The sequence below is a fragment of the Peromyscus eremicus genome, chromosome 16_21 (assembly GCF_949786415.1).
Source record: "Peromyscus eremicus chromosome 16_21, PerEre_H2_v1, whole genome shotgun sequence".
Classification (NCBI taxonomy): domain Eukaryota; kingdom Metazoa; phylum Chordata; class Mammalia; order Rodentia; family Cricetidae; genus Peromyscus; species Peromyscus eremicus.
This window is the reverse complement of record NC_081432.1, coordinates 24609822-24636565: the sequence shown is the minus strand read 5'-3', so window position 1 is coordinate 24636565 and position 26744 is coordinate 24609822. Positions and strand designations below refer to the sequence as shown.

Genomic DNA, 26744 nt, shown 5'->3' with positions numbered 1-26744 from the left:
GCTCACAGGATGAGGACACAGGAACCTTGTTTGTAGATCTCTATGCTGGACAGACAGATTGCTAGTAGTTGAGAGTAACTCTGCTAATCAGCAACAATGCCCTGTGGTCTAGCCTAAAACCTCAGCGTTGTCACAGGAGACCCCAGGACAGCTGTGTAGAAAGCTGGGCAAGCACCAGGCCTTACACACTTACCAAGCCTGACAACGACCTAAACAAAAAATTCCCTAATTCCCAGCCATCCACATCATGTGTCCTGTCTTCGGGACAGAAATTTAATTACGGAGTAAGAAAACAGAGGTCGCAAGCCACTTGTGTCTATCAACTTCCTTCAAAATACATAGAAAGATCACTTTGAAGTATGTGTTTAAGAACACAAAACATTCCCTTTCAGTTGTGGCTGAACACAGTGGCATTTATTTATGCAAGCCAGACCACGTACCTGTAATCTGGTTTTTTAGTGTATGAATTTGCCCTCTTATCCACTGTGAAAGAGGTAAATGAATCAATAAATAAATAATAAATAAAAGGAGAAGGTATTTTGAAGCAGGAGAAAAAGGCCTCAGAAGTGTTCAGGACCCACAGCTAGGTTCAGTCTAAAGATTTCCCTTTAATTTGGCTCCATCTTCTTGCTTCTCTCAACAGTGAACCCGTTTTCACCAAAAACAGCTCATCAAGACAGACACACAGAGAGAAGCAGAGACAGAAGAGAGAAGGAGACTAAGGGGAGAGGGGGGGACAAGGAGAGCGCTCTATAGAAGTCTAGACACAAGGAGAGACAGAACTGGACATCGTCCTTCCTCCTGGTCCCTGCCACACCACGACAGAGGAGAGACAAGGTTTCACTGCAGCAGTGTGACCGTCCTTAGCTGCATTTGTGCATTACTATGGAAGACCTGAGAAAGGGAACAGCAGCAACCCAAGAGCTCCGCGATAATCACCACCAAGTAAGGGAAGCGAAATCTACGGGACAGATGTCACACACAGGCAAGGAAACAGCGGTACAGGACAGACTAGGAGGTGACAAGCACACAGTGCCCAGCCAATCCTGGAAATCAAGGAGTCAGCAAAGTCTTGAACAGTCTCATGAGCACACCCTCCCGGGAGCTCCATCTTCAGGAAGCAGAGCTCTCCTAGCCTCCTCCTTTCTCTGTGTAGTGGACACGACTGATGGGGAGAAAGAAGCAAAACAGCAAATCTGACACCTTTAAAGAGGAAAAAATCTCAGTGATTCGTGGTGGAGTAAAGCTCAGTATACTCCCCTCCTTCAACTGCGCAGAGAGAACCTGTCTCATGGAATCTCGGAAGGTTCTAACAGAGGAGCAACAAAGCTCCAGTCAGCCGGGCAGACATCGGCACAAACAGACCATCAGGAGAGACCAGGGCAAGAACCAAGACGAAGCAAACAGCGACCACTGTAAACGTGGGGGTGGGGTATGAAAACTAAAAGGGAACAGCTGAAGGTGCTTCCTCACAATGGTTTCTCACCCTAGCACTCCAGTTCTCACCTGTGCGTTGAGACCGTGGGAAACACATACATTTCTGACGGTCTTAGGAACCCCCAACCATCAATGTATTTTTGTTGCTACTTCCTCACTGTAATTGTACTGTGAGCGGTTGGTGTCTCACTTCTCAACCCACGGGCTGAGAAGCACTCACTGCTCCAGGGCATGATCATCAGAGCATGGTCCAGGACAACAGGGGACAAAGCCAGACGACAGAACAGCAGACGAGGGAACAGATGAACTCAGAAGAGCAAACGGCCCTCACTGAGGAGTAAATACGTCAAGAACAGCAAGAGTCAGAATAAACCCCCCGAAAATAAAAAATTCTGACTCGGAAAAAAGATCTGAGATACATTTAGTGAGTCCAGATGGTAAAAAAGACAACGACAGAGGGACCAACGCCCTCTACACTTAAGACCTGTGTGCTGCTGTCAATGCCTGGACAGCTGGAGAGCCGAGGAATCGTGCAAATACCTGGATAACCTAGAAAAGATGTGAGGGTGGGGCTGGAGAGATGGCTCAGGGGTTAAGAGCACAGGCTGCTCTTCCAGAGGACTTGGGTTCAACTCCCAGCACCCACACGGCAGCTCACAACTGTCTGTAACTCCAATTCCAGTGGATCTGACACCTTACACAGACATACACACAGGCCAAATACCAACACACATAAAAATTAAATGAATAAATTAATTAATTAAAAAAAAGATGTGAGGGCAAGAAGATTCAGAGGGAAAGGGCTTTCTATTGATTTAGGTGTGTCCCATAAGAAAAATATGATGTAACTTTTATTTCCAGCAACACACAGTAATAACCTAAGTAACTTTCCTAAGAAAAATCACTAAAAAGTTCGATAAAGCATTAAAAAAATTATATCCATCACTGAACTAACACTAAGAATTATCTAAACCCTACAACAAAGTACAACCCAACTTTCTACAAGACAATCTGCCAAAGCCAGATCTTCCCCCTAACAGTGTGTCGACTAGGGGTTTGCCCAAGGTCACAGTGCAACAGGAGACTGCAGAAAACCCAAACTCCCTGTTGTTCAAGAAATAAACCTCACTAGTGTGACAGAAGGTGGCTCTCTTTGCAACGTGACACTGAGGTTAAGAAAAACACTTTTAAGAAAAGAAAATGCAGAAAATGCCAACACACCTACAATCACAGAACTAGGGAGTGGGAGGCAGGAGTTTCAGGAGTTCAAGGTTACCCTCAGCTACAAAGCAGGTTCGAGGCCAGCCTGGGCTGTGAGACAATCTCAAAATACCAAAAGGAAATGGGGGTGGGGGGGTTAGGATAAATGCCAATCTATAGGATGCGTAGTGAGAAGAGAAAATAGCCAAGCAGAGAGATGTGGCAAAATATCTAGGGACCCACAGTGTTCTTTAAACTGTCCTAGAAGCTTTGTACAGGCTTAAAGATTTTTGAAAACATGAAGCTGAAGAGTAAAAATACCAAGAATATATATACCAAAATGTTGACACTCAACATTCCAAAAGCACAAGGAATATTTGAAAATTGCACTTCCTCTAGATCATTCTACAATAACAACCTAGTAACTGTATAACAAACTATTTTAAAACTTCTATTAGAAGCCACTTACACATCCACAGGAATCTGGTCCCCCATTGAAGAGGGAACAAGTCATCCTTACAATTTCTGCCTCTAACTTCCGTAGGCCGGGGAAGATATCTGGATGCAGTGGATTGCTCCACGCGAACTCTCCATAAGCCTGCAAAGAAATGCAGAGGTGTAATATAAGATAGGCTGTTCCACTAAACGACAAAGAAGCACTCACGAGTAAGGTTTTCAGATATTGGGTCCAACAGTAAGAACTGGAAAAAGGGTACGAACTATTCCCCAACTTAAAGATTGAAATACAATGGAAGAGATAGACATCTATATTTTTTACAATGTGGTAAGGGAAGAAATATAAATGCAGTTAAAAGTATTAAACTCTAACACCAACAGATCACCATCGCTTTGAATTCATACAGCCACTGTTACTGAATTAATATATCTGTATGTGCTAAGAGATCCTGATGAGGGGACTGCTAACATCCTGAGTGCTCTAGAGGTGCTGGATGAGAGGAACATCAAGAGAGGAATGGAAATTCAACCTATGGAACAGGAGGGAAAGAAATGTGAACGATCAAGACATGTATCTACACGGAAGGTATCAGGGATAATTAAAGTAACAGGTAGCAGTTGGAATGTAAAGAGACACGTCATTCCTACTGCATGAGAATTTGACCTTCATCTACAGATAATGAAGAGTTTAAATAAAGAATTATGACCAGGACATTATGCCAAGACATAACTAAGTAAACCCTCTAATACTAAGGTGTGTGTGGTTGCACAGTAATAAACACAAGGCCTGAAAGACCACAACTTTAACTGTAATTTCATATAAGAAATGGCTTTCAAAACTAAGCTTGATTTCAAATGGAAGAAGCTACATCCCGTTCTAAAGTCAGGATCACCTTATGGGTTATGCTTTGATAACACTATGATCAAGCAGCCTTGCCCTGACTCCTGTATCAAACAACAACACTTCTAGCATTAAAAATCTCAAATGAAGCCCAGCAAAGTGGAACAGACCGTTAGTCCCAGCACTCAGGAGGCAGAGGCAGGAGGATCTCTGTGAGTTTGAAGCAGCCTGGTCTACAGAGTGAGTTCCAGGACAGCCAGGGCTACATACAGAGACCCTATCTCCAAAAACAAAACCAGTATCCTCAAAATCCAGGCTCCTTCACTAAAAATATGGCTTCCTCAGAGAACCTAGTAAAGACCAGAGATATAAATGACATTTCACCTTTTCACAGTCTGAAGACTCATTTGACATTATTATGCACAGTCACCTGTTTACATGAAAAGAAACTTCTAAATTGCTACGGTGTTATTTCAACAGTAAACTTCCCTTAAATGATGTTACTCTTATGATTACGAAAAGGACATTAAACAGTTCAGTGAACTGGGAATGGCGCCTGTGCACACAAGCACCCAGTGTTCACCTGCACCAGCAGCTCTGTGAGTTTCGGCTCCCCACTGTACACAGCTCCTGAGGCTTTCCCTTCTTGCCAGACGGTATCTGCAGAAAAAGTCAAGGTCCCTCAGTCAGCAAGCAGGCATCACTGGGAAGACAGGTATTAATACAGACAGGACAGACAAAAAACGTCAGTGCGCATGGGAAAAAAAATTCCAGGAACCAGACATATGGCTCAGCAGTTAAGAACATGCATTCTCTTGCAGTGGACCAGAGTTCGGATCCCAGTGCCCACATCAGGCATTTCACAACTTCCTGTGTCTCCAGCTCCAGGGGACCTAATGCTGCCTTCTAGCTTCTGAGGGCATCTGCACTCAAGTATACGTATTCCCACACAAACACCCCCCACACACACAATTTAAAAAATACTTTTAAAGAGTAAAAGAATAAGTTGAGTAGAAACTCAATGCTGTTCTTATATTAAAAACAAAAAAATTCAATAATGATTTAACACAGCAAAATAGAGATCAAAGGCCATTCGTTAATTGTAAGAAAAGACAGGAACTGCATCAAGGTATAATAAAGACAGACAGTGATGTCGCCCTCACCCTCAGCTACCTTCTCAACATCAAAGCTGCCCTTTGCCTCCATGTACTTCCTGGTCTCCGTATGACCTTTCTCTGTGGCAGCTTCCCCATCCCTTCCTTCCCCAATCCAGTCACAGGAAGTGGAGGAACTGCTATAAGCAGAGCTGACAGAAAAGAGCAAGTGTGAAATCTCACTACACAAACTCCAGAGCCGCAGCCTGAGCACAAAGCATACCAATGGAGGAGCACCTCCCGCTCAGGCCCCTCTTGTTCTTCCAGGCCTGGAAATACTGCAGTAGCCACTTGCCCATGCCATAACCAACGCTCAAGAGCAGGCATGGAAGTGACCACAAGACAAGGCGAGAGGGTTCCCCCCAGAATTCCGCTTGCTGTCCCAGAAACATTCTATATATATTCACAGATCTGCTGAGATGGGTCCTTCAGGTCTTCCTGCTCCCACAAGGCTGCACCCTAGTGAAAGAAGTCTGGGAGAGGGGCGTTGCCGAAACACACTAACCAAAAAGTACATGGAACCACCGGCCCTCCAAAGCAGAGTTCTCCAGTTCTAACAAGAACAGAAGGCTGAACAGCAAATGGAGAGGCAAAGCCCTCCTTCCCACAGCCATGTGTCATTTAGTCTGACTTTCATTCTCTTCTTACAGGACATGGCTGTGTACCATACGTCACCATGCTTAAGGATAGACAGGGTGCGTGGTTTCACACCCTCCTCTTTGACTATTCCAAAGAATACAGATGGGTTAGGACATAAAAAATGAAGGCAGGACAGCAGCATATGCCCTGAGAAACATGGAAATCTAGACAATGCAGGTCCCAGAGCTGCTAACACCTGTTCCATTATCATTGCATCCTGGACCAGGAGTGCTCAACCTTTTAACTATATGGCACTATTATCTATAAACGTGTTGAGCCTCATTCAGGGCTACCTTGGGAAACATGTTTCCATGGGCTACAGGTTGGACATACTTGTTCCAGACATGTAATTCTGTACCACACAATATCAAGAAATCTACATGTATCAATTATAAACTTGAAAAGCTGTTTGTCAAAATGCAATCTGAACTGGGCCCTAGAACAGAAAAATGGGTATGAGTAGAAAAAACAGAATTTGTTCCTAGTTCCTAGTGCTGTACTGGTGTTATTTTTCTTCTTTTGACAAATGTAACATGCTTTTAATTAGGGTGAGAAGCACACAGGAAATTGCTATACCATTTTTGCTACTTGATTATAAACTTAAAATGTCAAACTGAAAAGCTTATTTGGAAGGAGATGTTGCCTAGCTGGTGAGTGCTTGACTGGCATGCACTGGGCCATGGCTTCAGTACCAGCACTGCATAAACTGGCAGTGATACACCCTGCAATCCAAGCTCATGGGAAGTGACCACAGGAAGATCAAATATTCCAGGTCATCCTAAGCTGTATTAAGAGCCTGTTTCAAAAACCAAAAGGCGGGCTGGAGAGATGGCTCAGCAGTTAAGAGCACTGACTGCTCTTCCAGAGGTCCTGAGTTCAATTCCCAGCAACCACATGGTGGCTCACAACCACCTGTAATGAGATCTGGTGCCCTCTTCTGGCATGCAGGGACACATGCAGGCAGAATACTGTATACATAATAAACAAATAAATCTTTAAAAAAAAAAAAAAGGCTTAAGTTTTTAAATCCTACCTATAACAGACATGCATGTGTTTATATTAATAATAGCAGCAGTAATACTTAACATTTATCGAACAACTATTATATGACATATGCTAGACACTACATGTTTCCATGTATGATGTCCTTTAATCTCTTAATCCAACTTTTAGGGAAGTAGAAATTGTAAGGATAAACTGAAGGACACAGAAGGTAAAGATCTCTCCCAAGGTCATATTGAAGTTGAACGTCCAGGCATTTTTGAACCCAAGTAATTCTCAGGATATGGTCTTGAGCATGAGACTATATGGTAAGTGCCAATACATATTTGTATAGCTCAGTAGGTATAAACAAACACACACCCATACAGATCAATCATCCATTCATCCATCCACCTAGTCCTTTTTTTCCATTTATTTATTTATTTATTTATTTATTTATTTATTTATTTATCTATTTATTTATTTGTGTTTATGTTACATGTGGTCTGGGACAAGTATGTCCAACCTGCAGCCCATGGAAACAAGTTTTTGTATGTTTGTTTTTATGTTTGTGAGTGTTTTCCCTGAATGCCTGTCTGTGTACCCATGTACACGCCTCATGCCATGGAGGACAGAAGAGGGACCTGGATCCCCTGGAACCAGAGTTACAGATAGTTATAAGTCACCAGGTGGGCGCTGGGAATTGAACCCCAGGCCTCTGGAAGAGCAGCCAGTGTTCTTAAGCACTAAACCATCTCTCTAGGCCCTGCCTACTTATCTCTATCATCGGTGTTCATCTTCTTCCATTTTTAAAATTTTGCTTAGTTTATTTTTTGAAACAGTACCTATAGAAGCCCTAGCTGGCCTGATACTACAAGATCTGAGCTGGTCTTCAGCTTGCAGCAATCCTCTTAACTCAGCCTCCCAAGTATTGGAATTACAGGCAAGTACCGCCACACCCAGCTTTGTGCTCATCTTTGGATGGTGGAGTTACAGTAAATGTTTTTTAGTAATCTGTGCCTTGAAACAGTTATCACAATTTTCACAGAAATCTGTATTTCATCTGCAATATGCAATCTGGTCTTTGAAGTAGGGAATCGGTCCTCCTGTACATGTAAGCGCCAAGTGACCCTTGACCTACGTCAACATTAGCCAATGATAAGGACAGAGGCAGCACCCTTGGGCCGAGGCTTACCCATGGAACTGTACTCCTTGAGTCTCTCCAGAACCTCAGATGTGCTCAGACCCTGAGCAGGTAGAGCTTTCACATACTCTTTGTCCACCTTCAGGAATGGCATGTTCTTGATGACGTCCTTCTTGGCCTTATTCAAATGTTCTTCGATCTTCAAGGATAAAGGAAAACAAAGTTAACTAGAGGGTAAAGGAGTGAGGTCCAGAGGGTAGAAGGCCATCTCTGAGATCCAGTCAATGCTCAACACCAGGCACTGCAGAGGTGCTACTGAATTAGAAGGGGCTTGTCTTTTTTTTTTTTCCTCCAGGAAATTGAACGTTTTATCCGTTTAGCCAGCCAGCATATACAATGCCCCTCAGAAGTTTAAAAAGCCAGCTTTCCTTCTAAAAGTCAAAGATGCATTGAGTTTCCCCCTCTGGCAGCTGTGCTGATACCACCAACACTGCGCTGCACTTGGTGTGAACTGACTTAAGGCAGCACTAGCCCGAGTGCAACATCAGGCCTTGGTTGCTGTGTTGTCCACAGTGATACTGTGATGGACAAGACAGTCGTAAAACAGGCCAAGCTACAGTCAAAGGGGATCCTGCTGTTTTGCAATTGATGAATAACTTCAACAGACATCTGCAATGTACCACAAGTATGGAGATCCACACAGCTCCCAAGGTACCCACACGGACCTAATAACTGCCAGGATGACTATACTACGTCTCCTTAAGCTGCTATGGGCAGCTTGACCCATCTGACCCAGAAGTGCTAGGAGGAACTAAGGGCCTTTCTGCCATGTAATTTACCAACTATGATTCTTTTTCCATCCTCATAGCTACACTTTCTCAGTCACTTCTTTCATTCATTTACTTACTCATTTTGCTCAAAAAATATTTCCTGAAATACTACTACAGGCTAGGGATACAGCTATTAAAAAACCAAAAAAAAAAAGCTGGGCGGTGGTGGCGCACGAACTAAATGCCTCCCAGCACTCGGGAGGCAGAGGCAGGCGGATCTCTGTGAGTTCGAGGCCAGCCTGGTCTACAGAGTAAGTTCCAGGATAGCCAGGGCTGCTACACAGAGAAACCCTGTCTTGAAAAAACAAAACAACAACAAAAAAACAACCAAAAACCAAAAACCTAATACACATTGTAAAAAAAAAAAAAAAAAAAAAAAAAAAAAGAAAAGAAAAAGGAAAAAAAAAAGCCCTCATCTCATGAAGCTTATTTTTAGTAAGAGAGACAGAAAATTCTACTAATGGTGCTCAGGAGAGAAACAACAGCAAATTATGGACACAAAATGGCAGGAGCTGCTACTTTTGAGACTCTTGGGTGCTAGGTGTAGAGAGAGAGGCTGTATGTTATAATCAATCTATATGCTACAGTGCTGTGCCTCAGCAATATGGTCAGTGATATAGTCTAATGCCCAAGATCTTACACCAGGATTTAAATTTTTCTCAGTCCTGGCCACAGATGAACAGAATACAGAGGATCGTCTTACATGTGGCCCGCAGTGAAGCCACTGAGAAGCTACCCCTTTAAAGCACGTCAGCACCACAGGCAGCAGACAACTGGGCAATGCTGAGTCACGTTCTGTACATTTTTAAGTTATAAACAGAAGACCCTGCTGCATGTACAGTGACCACACAACAGGAGCACACTATGAAAGCCGGGTGCTCATAGACAGATCACACTGATGCCGGGTGCTCATGGACAGATCACACTGTTGCCGGGTGCTCATGGACAGATCACACTGTTTCAAGAAGGGAAAATGGAACCCCCCCCACAAAAAAGAAATCCCACTGGGAAGGATATTAAAAAGCACAGCAAATACTTCCCCTCCCCAATTCTTACATCTATTACATTACAAAATTTATTTTTTATGAATTTGTAAATTTTACATTTATATAAAATTTATGTATTTATATATAAATTTTTATATTTTTATAAAATTATAAAATGCAAATGTTATGTTTGTTTGCTTTCTGTCTTTTCTACTAAAATGCAAGTTCCACAGGAGGAAGGACTTGCTGCTCATTCAACTAGCACTTTAAAATGGTAAAACGGACTAAGACTGAGGAAGTGCGTGTGTACCCACAAAAACTTCCTGTCTCTAAGCCTCAGAATCTGCTTCTGGAAAATGAAGGCACTTACATGGCCTCTAAGGATCTTCAAGTCTATACTTTCCTAAACTTAAGAATGGGTTCTGGAATCCCAGCATTTCTTTGTCTCCACACTTGCGAGGGGCGAGGGCGGCAGGTCAGCAGTGGAGTGCCTGCCCAGCCGGGTTGGGGTCCCACGTGTGGTGACTATCGTCACCACTGCTGCCACCATCACCTTCTCCACCGTCACCTTCTCCACCATCACCACCACCACCACTGACCAGGACACCACCGCCACTGTGACTCCCAAACCTTGAGAAAAGGGACACCGTACTGCAGCTCAGCAGTCAAGTGACTGCCTTGCGTTGGTCAGGTCCCAGAGTCCATCCCCAGTCCCCCACTACCACCACCAAAGAAGGGGTTTTCTTTGGGGGATCCAGCTCAGTAGCAGAAAGCTTGCCTTTTCTGTACGAGGTACCTGATCTGATTCCCAACACTGCAAAAATCAATCAATCAGTTAAATCATTCTTGGAAGTGAAAGAGAGGTGGAGACATTAAAATCACAAGGAATACTTACTAACGGGGAGTCCTCCTCCCCTTGGTGACACAGCAGGCCTTTCACAGTAGCCCCCCTCCCCTACTCTGGGAGACTCAGAGTCAAAAGTGTAGAAAAACCGGAAATTAAGTGAAGCTGGGAGAAGTCAGAGAGAAGGTGGGAGGCAGGTCAGAGCAGGGCACTGGGGCTCTGAGGACACTCAGGATTCACAGGCCTTTACACCTTGCAAGGAGCCTGTCCTGCTAATCTCCCCTTGATAAAGAGCCCAGCCCTGAGGAGGACTATCTTATCCAGTATGAGTGATAGCAAAGAGGACACAGTGAAGACAGCAAGTCTACAAAAAGGAGCAAAGAGCAAGAACACAGCTGTTATCGCTCTTGAGCTTCCAACCTGGGATCAGGGAACTATTGCAGAGGCCCACCTGTTTTTGTGAATACAGTCTCCCTGGAACATAGGCAGGTTCATTCCTTACCTATCATCGTTCTGGGACCCACAGACACAAGAATGTTTCCTGTCTGGATCTTCACAGAAAGTTTGTCAACCTGTGATCTACTCCCCAGATGAGTATCTAAATTCAGTCAGGCCAAATACTGTCCTAAAGCACAGTAAGACTTCACTCAGTCGGGTTTTCTAATTTCAAGTTGTTCCTTAACAGACTCCTCACCTCTCCTTTGGAGAAAGTGTTAAGGTGAGGTTTCTCAAATGTGGCCTTTCCAACATCTTAAGCCAGATACACCTGCTGGGGGGCATCCATACCATGCACTGGGAAGCATTTTACAGCCACCCAGCCTCCACCCATAGATGCCAGGAACCTGTCACTAGAACTACTGCCAACCTGACCAGTTTCCAAACACTGTCAAGTGCCGCATAATTTTGGGGGACAAAAAAGTCACTCCTCTTCCTTGAGAATACTGATCTGGCAACAGAAAGAAGAGGTATACACACTAACCAGGGAAAGACCCGCAGATTGTGCCTACCTTGCGTCCAATAAATGGCATCTTCCTTATTAGCTTAAATAATTTTTTTTTAAACCGTGACCACAAACCTACAAGAAACAAATAGTTCTATTAGTCACATGAAATTCCATGGATTATAACCTACTAGTCAACGGACAGCAATTATTCAGCTGTCTCTTACAACTTCACTTCCTCCAGAGGGAATGTTTCTTCTAGTTTTTGAATAATATATTTATGTGGCCCGAGATTTCAATAAATAAACACATGTGGTAATGTTTCTTCACCCTCATCTCTCCGCCCAGACCTCATCCTGCCTTTACCTTACACACACTTTGTTTCCAGCATACATTTCTAGAGTTTGATATATTTACCAGTAACAGTAAACATAAAGCCCCATTTATTTCTCTCTTTTACTGAAGAGGTAGTATAGTCTGCATAGTAGACCTTGTTTTTCCACTCAGAAATATTAAAGATTAGCATCTCCTCATTCATTCCTGCTGTGTATATATAAGGTATGAGCAGATGTGTGCTCACGCTCATCTATGTGCCAATGTGCATGCACATGTGCATTCCATGAAAGTGTCACAGTCTAGTTAACCTTCTCCTCACCGAAGGACACATAGGTTCTTCTTAATTCTTGCCGTTACAAACCATCCTAAAAAGAAGTAACTTTTAATACACGTCATCCTGAACACACAAAAGTATGTCCACGGGCTGAATTCACAGAAGCAGAGTTGCCAGTCAAATGACAGATGTATTCCAGAGTTCCTGACCTTCCCAAGGGTTCCAAATATGCAGACATCTCTCTACCCCCAAAGCACATGACCAATTCATGCTTCCCTCCAGGACTTAAATACCAGTCTCTCAAACAACACTGACCCTGACAACATTTTCCAGACCTAAAAGGAACCTGAAATCATGGATGTCAGAGTCCACTTTGAGGCAGTTACAAAGGACAAAGAATTCTGACCCTGTCGACGACAATAATTATAAATCAACAAGTTGGCAGGCCGCTTGTGCATTCACACTGAATACACTTCAACTGATCCTGGAAGCAGCATTTTAAGGCTGGGCTAGGAGGCTTTACAGGGTATCTAAGAAGGACAGACATAAAAGATAACTGAGGATCGGAGAATCAGAACTTGTTCAATGCACAGTTCAGAGCAGTGAGAGAGTAGGCGTTAAGTGAAGTCTTCACTTTTTCAGTCTAGGACCCCCAGGACTCTACCCTGCTTCAAATGCAATGTAGAGACTCTTTTGTTATCCAGGCGTAACTAGGAGACCCTAGGCCAGCTTTCATCCGAGGCATGCACTGAATATGGACCTTTGCATTCCGAAGGGACCTGGGTAGGGCAACTCCTAACTCGGTGCCACACGGGCACGTCTACTCCCTCAGCTGGTACTCCTCAGGGCCTGTCTGCACCTCTGCTTTACTGTGCTTGCTTTAGGTGACACTGTCCTACTACTACTGTATCCCATTCACACTGTCAATCCTGGCGACAAAATCACTGAGACCCAGACTACGATAAAACAACACTGAAGCCACTCATTTGTTTTCAGAATATTTTCTTCTAGACACTGTAATGTACAATTAAATATTTGTACATGAATTAGCTATACCCCTTTTCTATATTAAAAATTCTTGCTGGGTATGGTGGCATACGCCTTTGATCATAGTACTTGGGAGGCAGAGGCAAGCAGATCTCTGTGAGTTCAAGGCCAGCGTGGTCTACAGATCAAGTTCCCAAACAGCCAAAGCTGTTACACAGAGAAACTCTGTCTCAAAAAAACAAAACGAAAAGACAAAAATTCTTCTGGACCAGTGAGATGTCTCAGCAGGTAAAGGCACTTGCTGTCTCACTACCTGAATTCAATCTCAGGAACCCACATAAAGGTAGAAAGTAGAAATTGACACCAGAGTTATCCTCTGACCACATGTGTGCTGTAGGACACACACACACACACATCATATATACACCCAGATGTACATACACACCCCCATAATAAAATCAATAAAGATTTTAAAATGTCCTTCCCTCCGAGTGTGGTGGCACATGCTTTTAATACTAACTTGGGAGGAGGCAGAGACAGGCAGACCTCTGTGAATGTGAGGCTAGTCTGGTCTACACAGTGAGTTCCAGGCCAGTCAGGGTCACACAAAACCGGGACTCTACATAAATATAAAAAGTGAAAATTTCTTTTAATATATGTGGGGGAGAGATGGACATGGCACTTGTGGAAGTCAGAGACCAACTTCAAGTAATGGTCCTTGCCTTCCACCTTGAGACAGGAGCTCTTCTCTGCTGTTCACTGCTGTGCATGCAGGCTATGGATTTCCAGGGGTTCTCCTATCTCTACCTCCTGTCTTGTCATAGGAGCACTGAGATTACAGACATACCAAACGGTACCTGGCTTTTTTACGTGGGGGCTAGAAAGTCAAACCCAGATGGCCAGGTTTGCACAGCAAGTGCCTTTACGTAACTGCAGAGCCACAGTTAAAATCAACAGTACACAGGTGTACACTGTGAGCTCACGTTCTCAGTCAGCAGTAAAGAAGAAGAGGCACCTCAGACAGCTTGCTGACCCCACCGTATGTTCTAGAATTACCCTCCCTACCCTCAGGAGGAGAGCAGAGTTTAAAGATCAGTCAGATTTAACACTAGGCTGGATTTCAGATGGTCAAGTACACTACACTAAAAGTATTGTGTGTGTGTGTGTGTGTGTGTGTGTGTGTGTGTGTATTTTTGTTTGTTTGTTTGTTTTTTGAGACAGGGTTTCTCTGTGTAGTTTTGGAGCCTGTCCTGGATATTGCTTTGTAGCCCAGGCTGGCCTCGAACTCACAGAGATCCGCCTGGCTCTGCCTCTCGAGTGCTGGGATTAAAGTCATGAGCCACCACCGCCCAGCTCCTTCCTTCCTTTCAAGACAGGGTCTCACTCTATAGTCCAGGCTGGCCTAGAACTTGCTCTGTAGTCCAACCCACTTCCATCTGCAGATTCTCTTGCCTCAGCCTCCTGAGTGTCTGAGATTTCAGGCATGAGATACAATGTCTGGCTTCTGAAGGAGTAACATTCTTATCTGTGTCCAACATTCCATTTGGAAGTTAAAAATAAAAACTGGTGTGGGTATTATGGTAAGCCAAATTAAACTGTCAATGTCCACCTAGTTTTAGCCTATAAAAACTCCATCTTGCCTGATTCAATCTATTCAGATTAGAAATAGACAGCCAGCTGTGTGACGGTTAATCTCGATTGCCAGCTCCTTTGTATTTGGAATCAACTAAGAGACAAGCCTCTGTCAGAGCATTTCCAGGAAGGATTAACTCAGGGAGAAGAACCTCTCCCAGGGTGGGCCACACCCTCAGGGGCCCAGATAGGATGTGGTTTAGGGAAAGGCAGAGCTGCGGCTTTTGCTGTCGCCCTTCTCAGCCACTGGAACCTATGTCTTTGGCCTTCCCAGACAGACTAAGGCCAGTGGCTCTTGTGTATCCTCTAGGCAGGCCTGGAGCATAAGACTGCTGAAAGACCCAGCTTCAGACTGAGCAGCTACTGGGGTCTCAGTCTTCCAATGCCAAGACAGTCATTAATGGACCTACTCAGTACCTATTATGTAAACCAATCTAATTAATCTCTTTCATTTTATTGGTCCGGTTCCTCTAGGAACCCTGACTAATGTAATTCTCTAGTAGTAAGATTTTAATTGGACTCAGTGGCTTATCTATATTGTATACATTTCCTACAATGAGCACAGACTCCTTTTTAATGAAAAATCATATTAAAAGTTAAAATGGCTTGGAGTTCAACCCACAAAGACTTAAATAACATATCTTACTAATATGTTTTGGTAGTTTTCATATGGAATTTTCAGGATCAGCAAGTAAGCAAGCACCAGGACCCAAGATAATTGTGTTTCTGCTACAAGTTCAACAAAATGCATGGCACAGCCAAATGACAACTGAAATATCTAACCAAAGAAAACAGAGGTAATGAATGTTAACTAGCTCAACCTGGCCATTATACAATATATACATACTTCAAAACAGTATGTTGTACTAAATAAACTTTTTAATTTAAAGAAGTAAATACCTAAAACTAATACTAATTACAATAAATAGGTAAAAATGTCAACAGCTCTAATTTTAGTCTGGTTTTATAAATATACAATTTTAAAATGAAAAGTTCCCAGAATGATGATTTTTTTCTTTCTTTCTTTCTTTCTTTTTTTTTTTGGTTTTTCGAGACAGGGTTTCTCTGTGTAGCTTTGCGCCTTTCCTGGAACTCACTTGGTAGCCCAGGCTGGCCTCGAACTCACAGAGATCCGCCTGGCTCTGCCTCCTGAGTGCTGGGATTAAAGGCGTGCGCCACCACCGCCCGGCTTCAGAATGATGATTTTTAAGGATTAGGGAAAATGGAGACTTTGAAATTTTCTGGGTTTTGAGACAGAGTCAATATAGTCCAGGCTGACTCCAAACTTATAATCTTCTTGCTTAGCTTTGCAAAGGGCTGAGAGGTCAAAGTTGCACCACCATGCCTAGCTCAGGAATTGTTTGCTTGTTGAAAGTTCAATTTAGACTAAAGAGAAAATTCTGAAGAGAGAGATTGTACAATGTGAATTAAGTACGAATACCACTAGACAGTATACTTTAAAATGACTAAAGTGAGAGGCTGGAGTATAGTTCAGTGGTAGAGTACTTGCCCAGCATGCACAAGGCCCAGTGTTTGATCCCAGCAAGCCTCTTCCCAAGCTTAAAAAGGTAACGTAAGGCATGAACATGGTGCACAGACAGGTATGTAAGCAAATACCCACACATAAAATAGAAAATAATTTTAAAAGGCAACATAGATGTAAATGTACTATCACAGTAAAAAAGAAAAAAAAAAAAAGCCAGACATGTGGTATCCACCTGTAATCCCAGCATTCAGGAGGACCACTGTGAGCTACAAGCAGAAGTCTGGTCTACACAGTGAGACCCTATCTCAAGTTGAAACAAAACAAGACAAGACAGATGAGAAGAGATGGAGGAGAGGAGGGAGGGAGGGAGGGAGGGAGGGAGGGAGGAGGGGAAGTCAGAGAGCATAAATGAATAGATGAATACGATGGGCTCCTTGCCACTGACTCAAAACACCTCCCGGGTAAGGAGTCCACCTGAATAGACAACGAAGGCTACAGCCACACGTAAACCATGAGCCGAAACGAAAGGCCAGTCTCATCAACAGTGTAGGAGGAAATCCAGCAAGGAAGAGGACCAGAAACTGAAGACAGTGTGTTAGAGCTGCAGTGAACTGTAATTTTAGACACGACAGTCACGGCTCATCTCCACTTTAATTAACAAGCTCTAAAGCAGTGGAACTTGCCTCTCGGCTGTCAGGTTTTGCAAAATTTATTTTGTTTTAACTGCAATGCTACTAAAATAGATCAATGGCTACATGATAAAGAGATAAAAACAAAGCGCACACATGCACACACACACACACACACACACACACACACACACACGCACAAAACGGGGGCTGGAGAGATGGCTCAATGGTTAAGAGCACTGGCTGCTCCTTCTGGAGGACCCAGTTTCATTCCCAGCACCCACACGGCAGCTCACAACTGTCTGTAACTCCAGTTCCACGGGATCTGACACCCTCACACAGACACACATGCACACAAAACACCAATGCACATAAAAATAATAAGAATAAAATCATTTTTTTAAAAAGGATAAAAACAATCTAGTTTCTAAATGGACTTTCCCAGGAAAATGAAAAAAGAACAGTTAAAGTGCCCCCAACAGATAGCATTAAACAATGGAGAAATATCAAATAAATGAAAAATAATTAGATTTTCTTCAGAGTTATTTACTTCTTCTACCAAGGAAGCTACCCAAGATATTAGTAAGTGTGGGGAGAGCCCAGAGAGCATTACAAAATACCTACTGCCAACATCTACGATTTGGTTATAAATATAATCAAACAACTTCCCAAACACAGCAGCCTGTGGAAGAAAATAACTCATAGGGTTACGGTCACAGTCACCTAGAGGTCTAGGTGAGCAAGAGATGGGTGTGTAGGAAAGGTGCTTATGCCTTAGGAAGGATGGGACATTTGCAAGCCAATCACTGAAAGACATCTCATCCTCTGCAGCCCTGAGGAATGGCGTCCTTCCCATGTCCACCTGAGAAGTCACTACTACTGTCCTTTAAGAGAAGTTCAACTCCAAAGGAAGAGGAGCCATACATTACCACGCAGACATCCCTAGGGCCCACTTGGCAGGCAAGCGTTAGCTCTAGAGCACTGCTCCTAATCTTCAATGAAAAGGAAAGCCATAAATGAAAGCAATACATTTCTACTCTGGGATAACACAACTATGTTCTAGGAAGAAACTGGTACTAAAAAAAGTGTAACTACACTCTGAGACACCTGTGAATGTTTACAGTAACTAGTATCTCAGGAACGTTTATGTCAACTACAAATGAAAAAAAAAAAAAAACAACCCACAAAACCGTAAATAATAATAGTTACCCAAAAGTACTAACAGGACTTCCCATCTAAATAGATTTTCAAAGGCAGAACTAAACTCAAAGAGATGCTTCCAACCCATGACCCACGGGTGACATTCCAGCCTACCTTTACAGAAGGGGCAGCATACTTACTCTCTGGCTGGAAGATAAGCTCATACACCCAGACTATCAGCAGAGTACACAGGACACTCCACGCAATTAGCTGCCAGGGCTCGTATTTGGTGCAATACCCGTTCACATAATTCTTGGCTTTTGTGGAATATGCTTCCAAAATCTCCAAGTAAGGCTCAAAGTCCTTCTAGAAATATAAGAGGAGAAACAGAAACATTACTAAACTCAGAGAAAGGAAGTCTGTTCTTGGTTCGTTCTTCAATCCTCATTTTTCAAGGGCAAAGTGTTATTCATGATGTGGCCGCACCTCAGCAATAATCTTATCATCTTCTGCAGCCCTCAAAGTTTCTACACCAGTTGCTCCCATCAAACAGTGCCACGTGGACTTTGATACAATTTTTGATCTGCTTATTCTGTAAAATAAGAGGACTAATCTTGATCACGTCGGTGTTAGCTGTCACCTTTATCTCACTGCTAGGCCTCTGAGACGGTTTCTCTCTTAAACAACTCTCAATGTGAGCGCCACTTTTCCTGTACTCTGTATGAATTTCATTTCCCCTTCTGGGCAGATCCAGACTGTGACGATTTTAGGTGTGAACCGGTTCTGTTACATCTGCTCACCTCCGTGTGCTGATGAATGTGGCGGGGTTCCTACACAACTTAACTATATGCACACTGAAATCTGAATTTCATTTTATTCCCATATCACAAAATACTCTTTTTAGCCAACAATCTGAAAATGTAAAACCAAGCATCATGATGGTTCATGAAAACAATCCTAGCACTCAGAGGCTGAAGTAGTACCACAAGTGTGAGACCAGCCTGGACTACATAATGAGACTCTGTCTAAAAAGAAAGTAAAAATCATTCTTGGACCATAGCGGCAGATTCGACTATGAGGTTACTGCTGGTTAGTCCCTGCTCTAAAAACTCACTTACCCACTCTTGAAGTCTGGCACAGTAGTTTATTACCACTGTATCCCACACCGTACCTGACATAAACAACAACGAAATCTCATCTGTAAACTGACCACACTCAGTCACAAGCTGAGATGGAACCTAGGACCTCCTTCATGCATGCCAGATCCAGGTAAATATTCTACCACTGAGCGACATCCCAAGCTCTTCTTCACTTTTAATTTGGAGACAGGGTGTAACTAGGTTGCCAGGCTAGTCTTGTACTCCCTTTATAGGCAAAGCAGCTCTCAAACTTACATCCTCTTGCCTCAGCCTCCCAAGCAGCTGGGATTACAGAACTGAACCACTAAGTCTGGACAGATCTCACTCTTAAAATCTCATCTCTCTCTAAGTTTCTGTCAAGTATTAATTTGTGACAGGCTTATCACAACCTGCCTTGCAGTCTACTCTTCTATTTCTTATCTCCCTGACTACAAGGTGAGGCCCTTTAAGACCTGTTCTTACGCCTATTTACGAGGCCACAGTGCCTGGCAAAATTTAGTTCATTGGATACTTTGTTATTCATTCACTAACAGTTTTTTTGGCGGGGGCCAGAGTCAGGGAGGAGAGGTGAGAGGGAGTAGGGTGGGGGAGATGGAGGTGGTGTTGGTTGGTTTTTCCAGACAGGGTTTTTCTGTGTAACAGCTCTGGCTGTCCTGGAACTTACTTTGTAGAGCAGACTGGCCTCGAACTCACTCACAGAGATCCACCTGCCTCTACTTCCCTAGTGCTGGGATTAAAGACATGCGCCACCGCCGCCCAGCTGAGAGGATAAATTTTAAGCTAGTTAAAAAGGTAAAAGAAAATTCTACAGGACATTTAAAAAATGGTTTAAAAAATGGCATATCAGGAAGAATATAGCAGCTGAAAATGCATAAAAAGAACCCAGGAAGAGCACAAGTTCTTACCATGTGTAAGAGTGAAGTACACGGAACAGGAACCATTTCTGTCTTACCCACTGCGAGTTTCCACCATACAGCAGGCAAACAGTCTTAACTGAACACGACTGTGGACAGTGGAGGGAACGGGATGTAACAAGCAAAAAACTGAGGCAAGGAGGAGTTAAAATGAGCTTGGAACCCTGGCATAAAAGCACACCGCACCTACAATCCCAGAATCTGGAAAAATGAGGCAGGATAGGAGGATACTGATTTGAGTTTCAAGCTAGCCTAGTCTACATAGTGAAACCCTTTCTCAATAATGATATGATAATAATAATGATAATGATGATAATAATAAAAAATAGGCATAGAGAAAAATAGTATAGAAGGTAAAATTACAAATCAATAAGTTTTGGTAAAGTTAATAGATGGCATCTACTAACATTGTAAATCTTTATCTACTTTGACCCAAAAACACCACTTTGGGGCTTCTGTATTGTTCTCTCATTATGTTCACAGAGAGAAATGTTCAAGTGTGTTCCTCTCAATGTTCTTTCTAACAGCAAAAGAAAAATTCAAGAAATAGAAATGGCCGGGCGGTGGTGGCACATGCCTTTAATCCCAGCACTCAGGAGGCAGAGGCAGGAGAGTCTCTGTGAGTTCGAGGGCAGCCTGGGCTACAGAGTGAGTTCCAGGAAAGGCATAAAGCTACACAGAGAAACCCTGTCTCGAAAAACCAAAAAAAAAAGAAAAAAGAAAAGAAATGTCCACAGATAGAGAAATGGTTAAACTATAACATATTTTATGTACCCATGTTGAAAGACTAAAAATAAAGATCTTTTTATAAAGAAAAACTTAAGGAAAATAATACTGAGTAAAAGGAAACAAATCAGGACAATAAAAAACAGATACAAACTGTTGAATATGCAAGTAATTTTTTGCTGATTATTTGGTGAAGATGACTAAGAGTAGATAGATATCAGCAACAAACAGTTCAGGTGAGTGATTGCTAGAAAGGGAGAAATGAACTGGGTTTGCCCTTACGTGATATAACATTGGGAATGTTGTATCAATTTCTTATCAATTTGATAAGAAAAAATACACATTTTTGCTTTGTGCTTCCTATGTTCAGATGGAAAAACAAATGTGATAGCTAGCTTTTGCTCCTGGCACATTTCTTGCCTTCTTCTACCATGATGGACTCCACCCCTCTGGAGTCATAGCCCTAGACAAATGTGTCTCTCCTCATTAAAAAAAAAAAAAAAAATGAAAAATTGGGGTGATTTGTGTTTTGTTTTAAAGACAAGATCTCAACACTATAGCCTAGGCTGTCCTAGAACTCACTACATGGCCTAGGATAGCTTTAGCCTTGAACTAGCAGTAATCTTAATAATCCAGCCTCTACATGCTGGGATTATAGATGTAAGCCACCATACCCAGCTAGCAACACAAATCTGAAAGACATTTCTGAAGGTGCAGAAACTGGATTTAGTGACTGTCACAGTTAGCTTCAACGTCAACCAGACACACAGCTTAGTCATGTAAGAAGGGAGTCTTGAATGAGGGATTGCCTACCCTGGCAATCGGGCCTACGGGCATGTCTGTGGGGAACTGTCTTGGCTGTTCCTTGGTGTAGGAGGGCCCAGACCATGGTTCCACTATCCCCTGAGTAGGTAGGTGTTCTTGGGCTGCACTCAGTTAAGCTTGAGCCTGTGAGTAAACCAGCAAGCAACATTCCTCTGCGGTTTCTGCTTCAAGTTCAGGCCTGGACTTCCACCAACGATGGTCTGTGACCTGGAAGTATCAGCCAAATAAATCATTTCCTTTCCTACGATGCTTTTGGTCAGTGTTTTATCACAGTAACAGAAAGGATACTAGAACAAAACCTTTCAGCTATGAGAAATTATGGAGTGAGAATAGTACAAACAATTCCAACTTTTCAAGTTCAAGTTTGAGAGATTAGTTAAGTGTTTTACAATTAACTATGGTAAGACTAGAAGAAAAAGAAAGCTAAAGGAGTAGGAAGATGGCTTGAAAAAAGATAGTACTGGCTTGCATTCTGTTCCTCTTGGGTATCAACTGTTGTTACGAACACGAAATCTCACAAATAGAACAGGTACTTAAATCCTTCTTGACCCTACTAAGGACTAAATGCTTACATTCCCCACATAATTTCTAGCCCCTCAAGTTAGTGTTATCAGGAGGTAGAAACGTTTAGAGGTTACAAAATCATGGAGGATCCTCCATGAGTACAATTAGTTCCCTTACAAGAGACAGACCCCAGAGAGTGTACTTGCTCCTTCTAAGTGAGGTCACAGCAAACAGACGCTGTCTAGGAACCCCTCATACGAACCCTATTCTGAGTGCCACCTTCTAGAAGTGGGCCCTCAACTTATGTCGCCTTAAACTTAGACTTCCAGCCTCCAGAACTGTCAAAAAAAATGAGGTTTTGTTGTTTATAAGCCACTGTTTAAGGCATTATGTTAAGCATCCCAAATGGACTAAAACAATACCTTTCGTAATTGGACTAATAAAAGGCAATTAACATTAGGCAAGTTTTAGGTTCCCTGAGGGCTACCCATGGAAACAGCTTATCTACAACAGGTGGCCATTCCCCAGAGTCCACTGTTGCTATCAACAGCTTCGATCCTACAAAGCAATGGCAATTCCAGCAAAAAAAATTGGGAAAGACCAGAGCAGTCTGTCACCATCAAAGGGATGCAGGGATGCCATGATTTCTACCAGAGGAGACTTGGGTCAAAACTGTGATCAAACCATATAGTTATGCAGTGTGTTTTGAGTGGTGGTACTAACTCCTAATTCACATAGAAATTACATGTTAGCAATGTCCAAAGATAACATCTGATACTGATTCTTCATAGCATTGAATGAAAAGGAACATTAGAGACAAAGCGAAGAACCAGGAAATGAAAAACAAATGCTCAAAAGCCTTAAAATTGTATTATATACACAGTCTTCATTAACTCAATTACAAAATTAAATTCAGCAAAAACATACTTTCTTAGTGACTGCGTCGATTCTTTTTCAAAAATTATTTTTAATTTTCAAGTGTGTGTAGGGGGAGAGTTGGAAACCACCCATCGTGGGTGCTGGGAACTGAACTAAGCTCTATAACAGCAGCTCCTGCTCTTTGCCCTTGGTCAACTCTCTAGACCCAACTCTGTTGATTATCAGGAAGAGAACAGGAATCCTGGAATTCCATTTCACTCTAAATTCTCTACCTCCAAAGACAGAATAACAACAAAGTAAGATGGGTCATGACAAGCGTTTTGTAGGCAACGAAGTAATAACAGAAAGTACTTCTGGCTTCATGCTAAAGCCCTTTTTGTGTTTCTACAAACAAGCAACAGGCTAGTCCCCAATGAGGAAGCACCTCAGCACACAGACGACTCACTGAACAGCTCTGTGGAGTAACCTAGCATCATCTCCCTGAAAAAAGGCAGCTCCTTTGGGTCTTGAAAATAGTACAAACCCCAAGTTGGGTCCTGATGCAACACTCTAACACAGAATCTAGGATCTAAAGGGAACCTTAGTGACCAAGTACAACATAAACATTCTCACTTTATAAGCAGAGGTCCCATGGGTTTGAAATGATGTGCTTACGATCCTACAGAAAGGTTTAGGACAGAATCAAAGGTCAGAAACCTAAGTTTCCTAAGTCAATATTCAGCCCTCTCCCCTCTCTCTGTTGCTATTGCAGTTCTGGGGACTGAGCCAAGCTTGAATACCAGGTGTACATTCTACCACTGAGCTAGAACCTTTCCAGTCTTCTTTCAATGCTGGATTCTTAGTGTCCCTGGGCAGAAGACTGCACACTGCATTCAACGGTACCCCAAGAGCTTGCTGTTTATAACTCAGGTTCAGGGAAGACTCTATTTTGGATATACGCTACCATTCACATCTAACTAAAGTTGTACATCTAGTCCTAACTACCTATCAATAGCCGCTGGCACAAGAACTTAATAAGGACTAATAACCCAAAAACCCCAGGTGAGCTGAGAAACTCTAGAACAGGTAAACTGACACACTGAAAACATCTTCAGGATGTTAGGATCCAGGGATTCCGAATAAAAAATCAACACACCAACTTCCACTGGTATTTATAACCTCAAGACTGCAGAGGAACAGCTCTGCATGTGGAATCTCCCACCCCAAAAGTTCCCTTTTCTGTCCTATAAAGCCCCGAGCCTCCTGCACCTGGGCACACAGTCTCCATTCCCTCGTAGAGACTTCTGCCCTTCGTTGTTCTGATGAAGGAAAATCTATTTCCATAGAGATCTGTCTCCTCTTTTATTTTCACATCAGCTCAATCAATCCCAATCTAAAAGTTAATACCTACTGGCTCCTGTAACAACTGGCTACTGGTTTTTAAATAGCGGAATGTAAGCTAAGATTGTATGGTCAAAACCTCTCAAATTGCCTGTTTGTTCCAAAGCACACATCTGGCCATAAGTGAAACCTTAGGCAGAGAGTAGGTCAGTCACACCTAGGAAGATATTCAAACAGTAATGATTTTCTTGATCTCTATAAATCACTATAAAATTAGTTCTGGGAAAGCTACTTCCCAACAGAAGATTGATCCTTATACCACAGCACAATGCACTTCTAATGTGCTAAACATCTAATATGCCTTGAATTGGTCAGTTTTTAATGTGTCAGTCACAGTCAAACTGCATTAGCCTAGGGGCACTGTAGTTTAATCTGACCTGGAGCAAAGCATTCAACCCAATGAGGAAGAACAGTCCAAAGATTTTAATCCATGGTCTTCTGGTGTTAGTAAGAATATAAATAAGCTGGATTAACCCCCTATCTGCTACAATACCCAAAAGAGCAGCTTTACCATTGTAGGAAATCAACACTTACTCAACTAGTGAAATAATTATAATGCTTATATCCTTTAGATCAAGTTTTGCAAGATCCTAGAAATTTTACATCTCTACCACTAAGCTGTTCAGGGCACAATGGCTTTGGACTGACTATGGAAAAGAAAGGCCAGTCGTTTGTAACTAAGCTCTGTATCCACTCAACTGACAAGCACACCAATCACAGTATCACAGGTCATCAGAGCAGATCTGTCCTCCACAGGCAAAGATACTGAGATCCAAAGATCACACTGTAAAAGGTGGGAGGGGGCAGGGGAAAGGATACAAACCTGTTTCACTTTTCTTTCCCACCACCTCGTTTTTCAGCATCTAACTCTGAGGGGTGCAAACCCGGAGATCCTCAGTTCTCACAGTTCCTCCCACTTCGTTTGTCTGAACAGTCAAAGTCAAGTCTCCCAGCTTCACCACCCCACGACCAAGAGACAACACTGCCAACGACCAGAATGGCATCGACAAAGGCCGAGTACCTCAGACTACAGGCTTACACGCCTGCTACCTGTTTCTAAAAGAAATGGACCTCTACTGAAAGACATTAGTTCAAAAAGTCCTCTGGGGATTAGGGAGATGGCACAGCAGTTAGGTGAGTCTGCTGCTCTGGCAGAGAAACCAGGTTCGGTTCCCAGCACCCACACAGCTGCTTACAACCATCTGGAACTCCGGTTTCAGGAGATATGACACTCTGTTCTGGCTTCCACAGGCACCCATGTGGTACATATATACATATGGGCAAACATCATACACATGAAATTTCTTAATTTTTTTAATTACCGACTTCAAAGTCATTAAAAAGTTGCTGTTTGAAATAATCTATCTACTCCAATCTCATTTCGATGTTGAAGAGACTAAGGCTCAAAGACTAATCTCAAAATGTATATCCCTTAGCTCAGGCCTGCAAAAGAATCTAATTTCTGGTTCACCACTTTCTACTAAACCAATGGAGTCCATCAACATTACCCAAGGGCTGTGGCATAGAATATCCCCACTAGAAGTTTACTTTGTGCAGAAGGCCCAGAAATATGTATTTTGAAATAGGAGCACCACAAGTTCAAGGCTAGTCTGGGCAATTTAGTGAGCCTGTCTCAAAATCAAATAATAAAAACAAAAGGTGAGAGGGCTGAGCTGGTGCTGAGTGGTAGAGCACTTGACTAGCCCTAGGTTCAGTGTCTGGTATAAGGGGTGGGGAGGAATGGGGGACCCTTTCCCCATCCCTTTCCTTATAGGGAAATAGCAAACAGCCCACTTATATTACTGAGATCCAATTACCCAGCTCTTGGGAAGGAAGAAGAGGAAATCCCCCAAGCTTTCTCAGGAAGCAGTAAATGAGCCCCATCAATCCACCAGGTCAACTGGATCAATTGTTCCTAGTATTTATTTCTTGGACAGATGCTATAGAAATTTGGATCTTCTACCTTGCGATCCTGCAAAGAAAGGCACAGAAGTGGAGAGCCCTTACGTAGCATCACAAGGCCCTAGATGCAACCTCTGCCAGAAACGAGTCATTACCAGCTGTGTTTGGTACGAAGCACACTGAGCACTCATCAGAAAAGCACAGATCAGCAGAACTGGCCCTTCCCCTAGCTGGCAGTTGGCTCGGCGCTCAAGAGTTCTTTACTGATCGTCCCCACTCGGAAAAGAAGATAAGGCTTAGAAAATTAGATAAGGCTCTGCATCCGAACGGATGGGCAGTTTAGAGAGGGGTCCACACTAGAAGAATGTGAAGACTGTAACTCTGAAAAACCAGCCTAGAGGGAAAAGAGGGCAGAAATTTCTCACAACCGGGGATTCCAAAAACCACTGTCTTGAACAAAAGCACAACACCAGCCATTTTTGCCTTTTCTCTATGCCAGTGTCCTTTTCTACAGAATTATATAGTAAAAACTGTTTCGC

General features: G+C 42.8%; 1 protein-coding gene across 1 annotated transcript in view; it reads right to left on the bottom strand.

Moving 5' to 3' along the window:
* Sgpl1 (sphingosine-1-phosphate lyase 1) overlaps positions 1–26744 on the bottom strand; it is a 52537-nt gene that overhangs the window by 11160 nt on the left and 14633 nt on the right. The window contains exons 3-7 of the mRNA XM_059281716.1: positions 18137–18302; positions 11520–11587; positions 7904–8051; positions 4518–4594; positions 3107–3235 (exon numbers count right to left, since the gene is read on the bottom strand). Of these exons, the coding sequence (XP_059137699.1) occupies positions 3107–3235; positions 4518–4594; positions 7904–8051; positions 11520–11587; positions 18137–18302 (588 nt within the window). The remainder of the gene's footprint in view (positions 1–3106; positions 3236–4517; positions 4595–7903; positions 8052–11519; positions 11588–18136; positions 18303–26744) is intronic.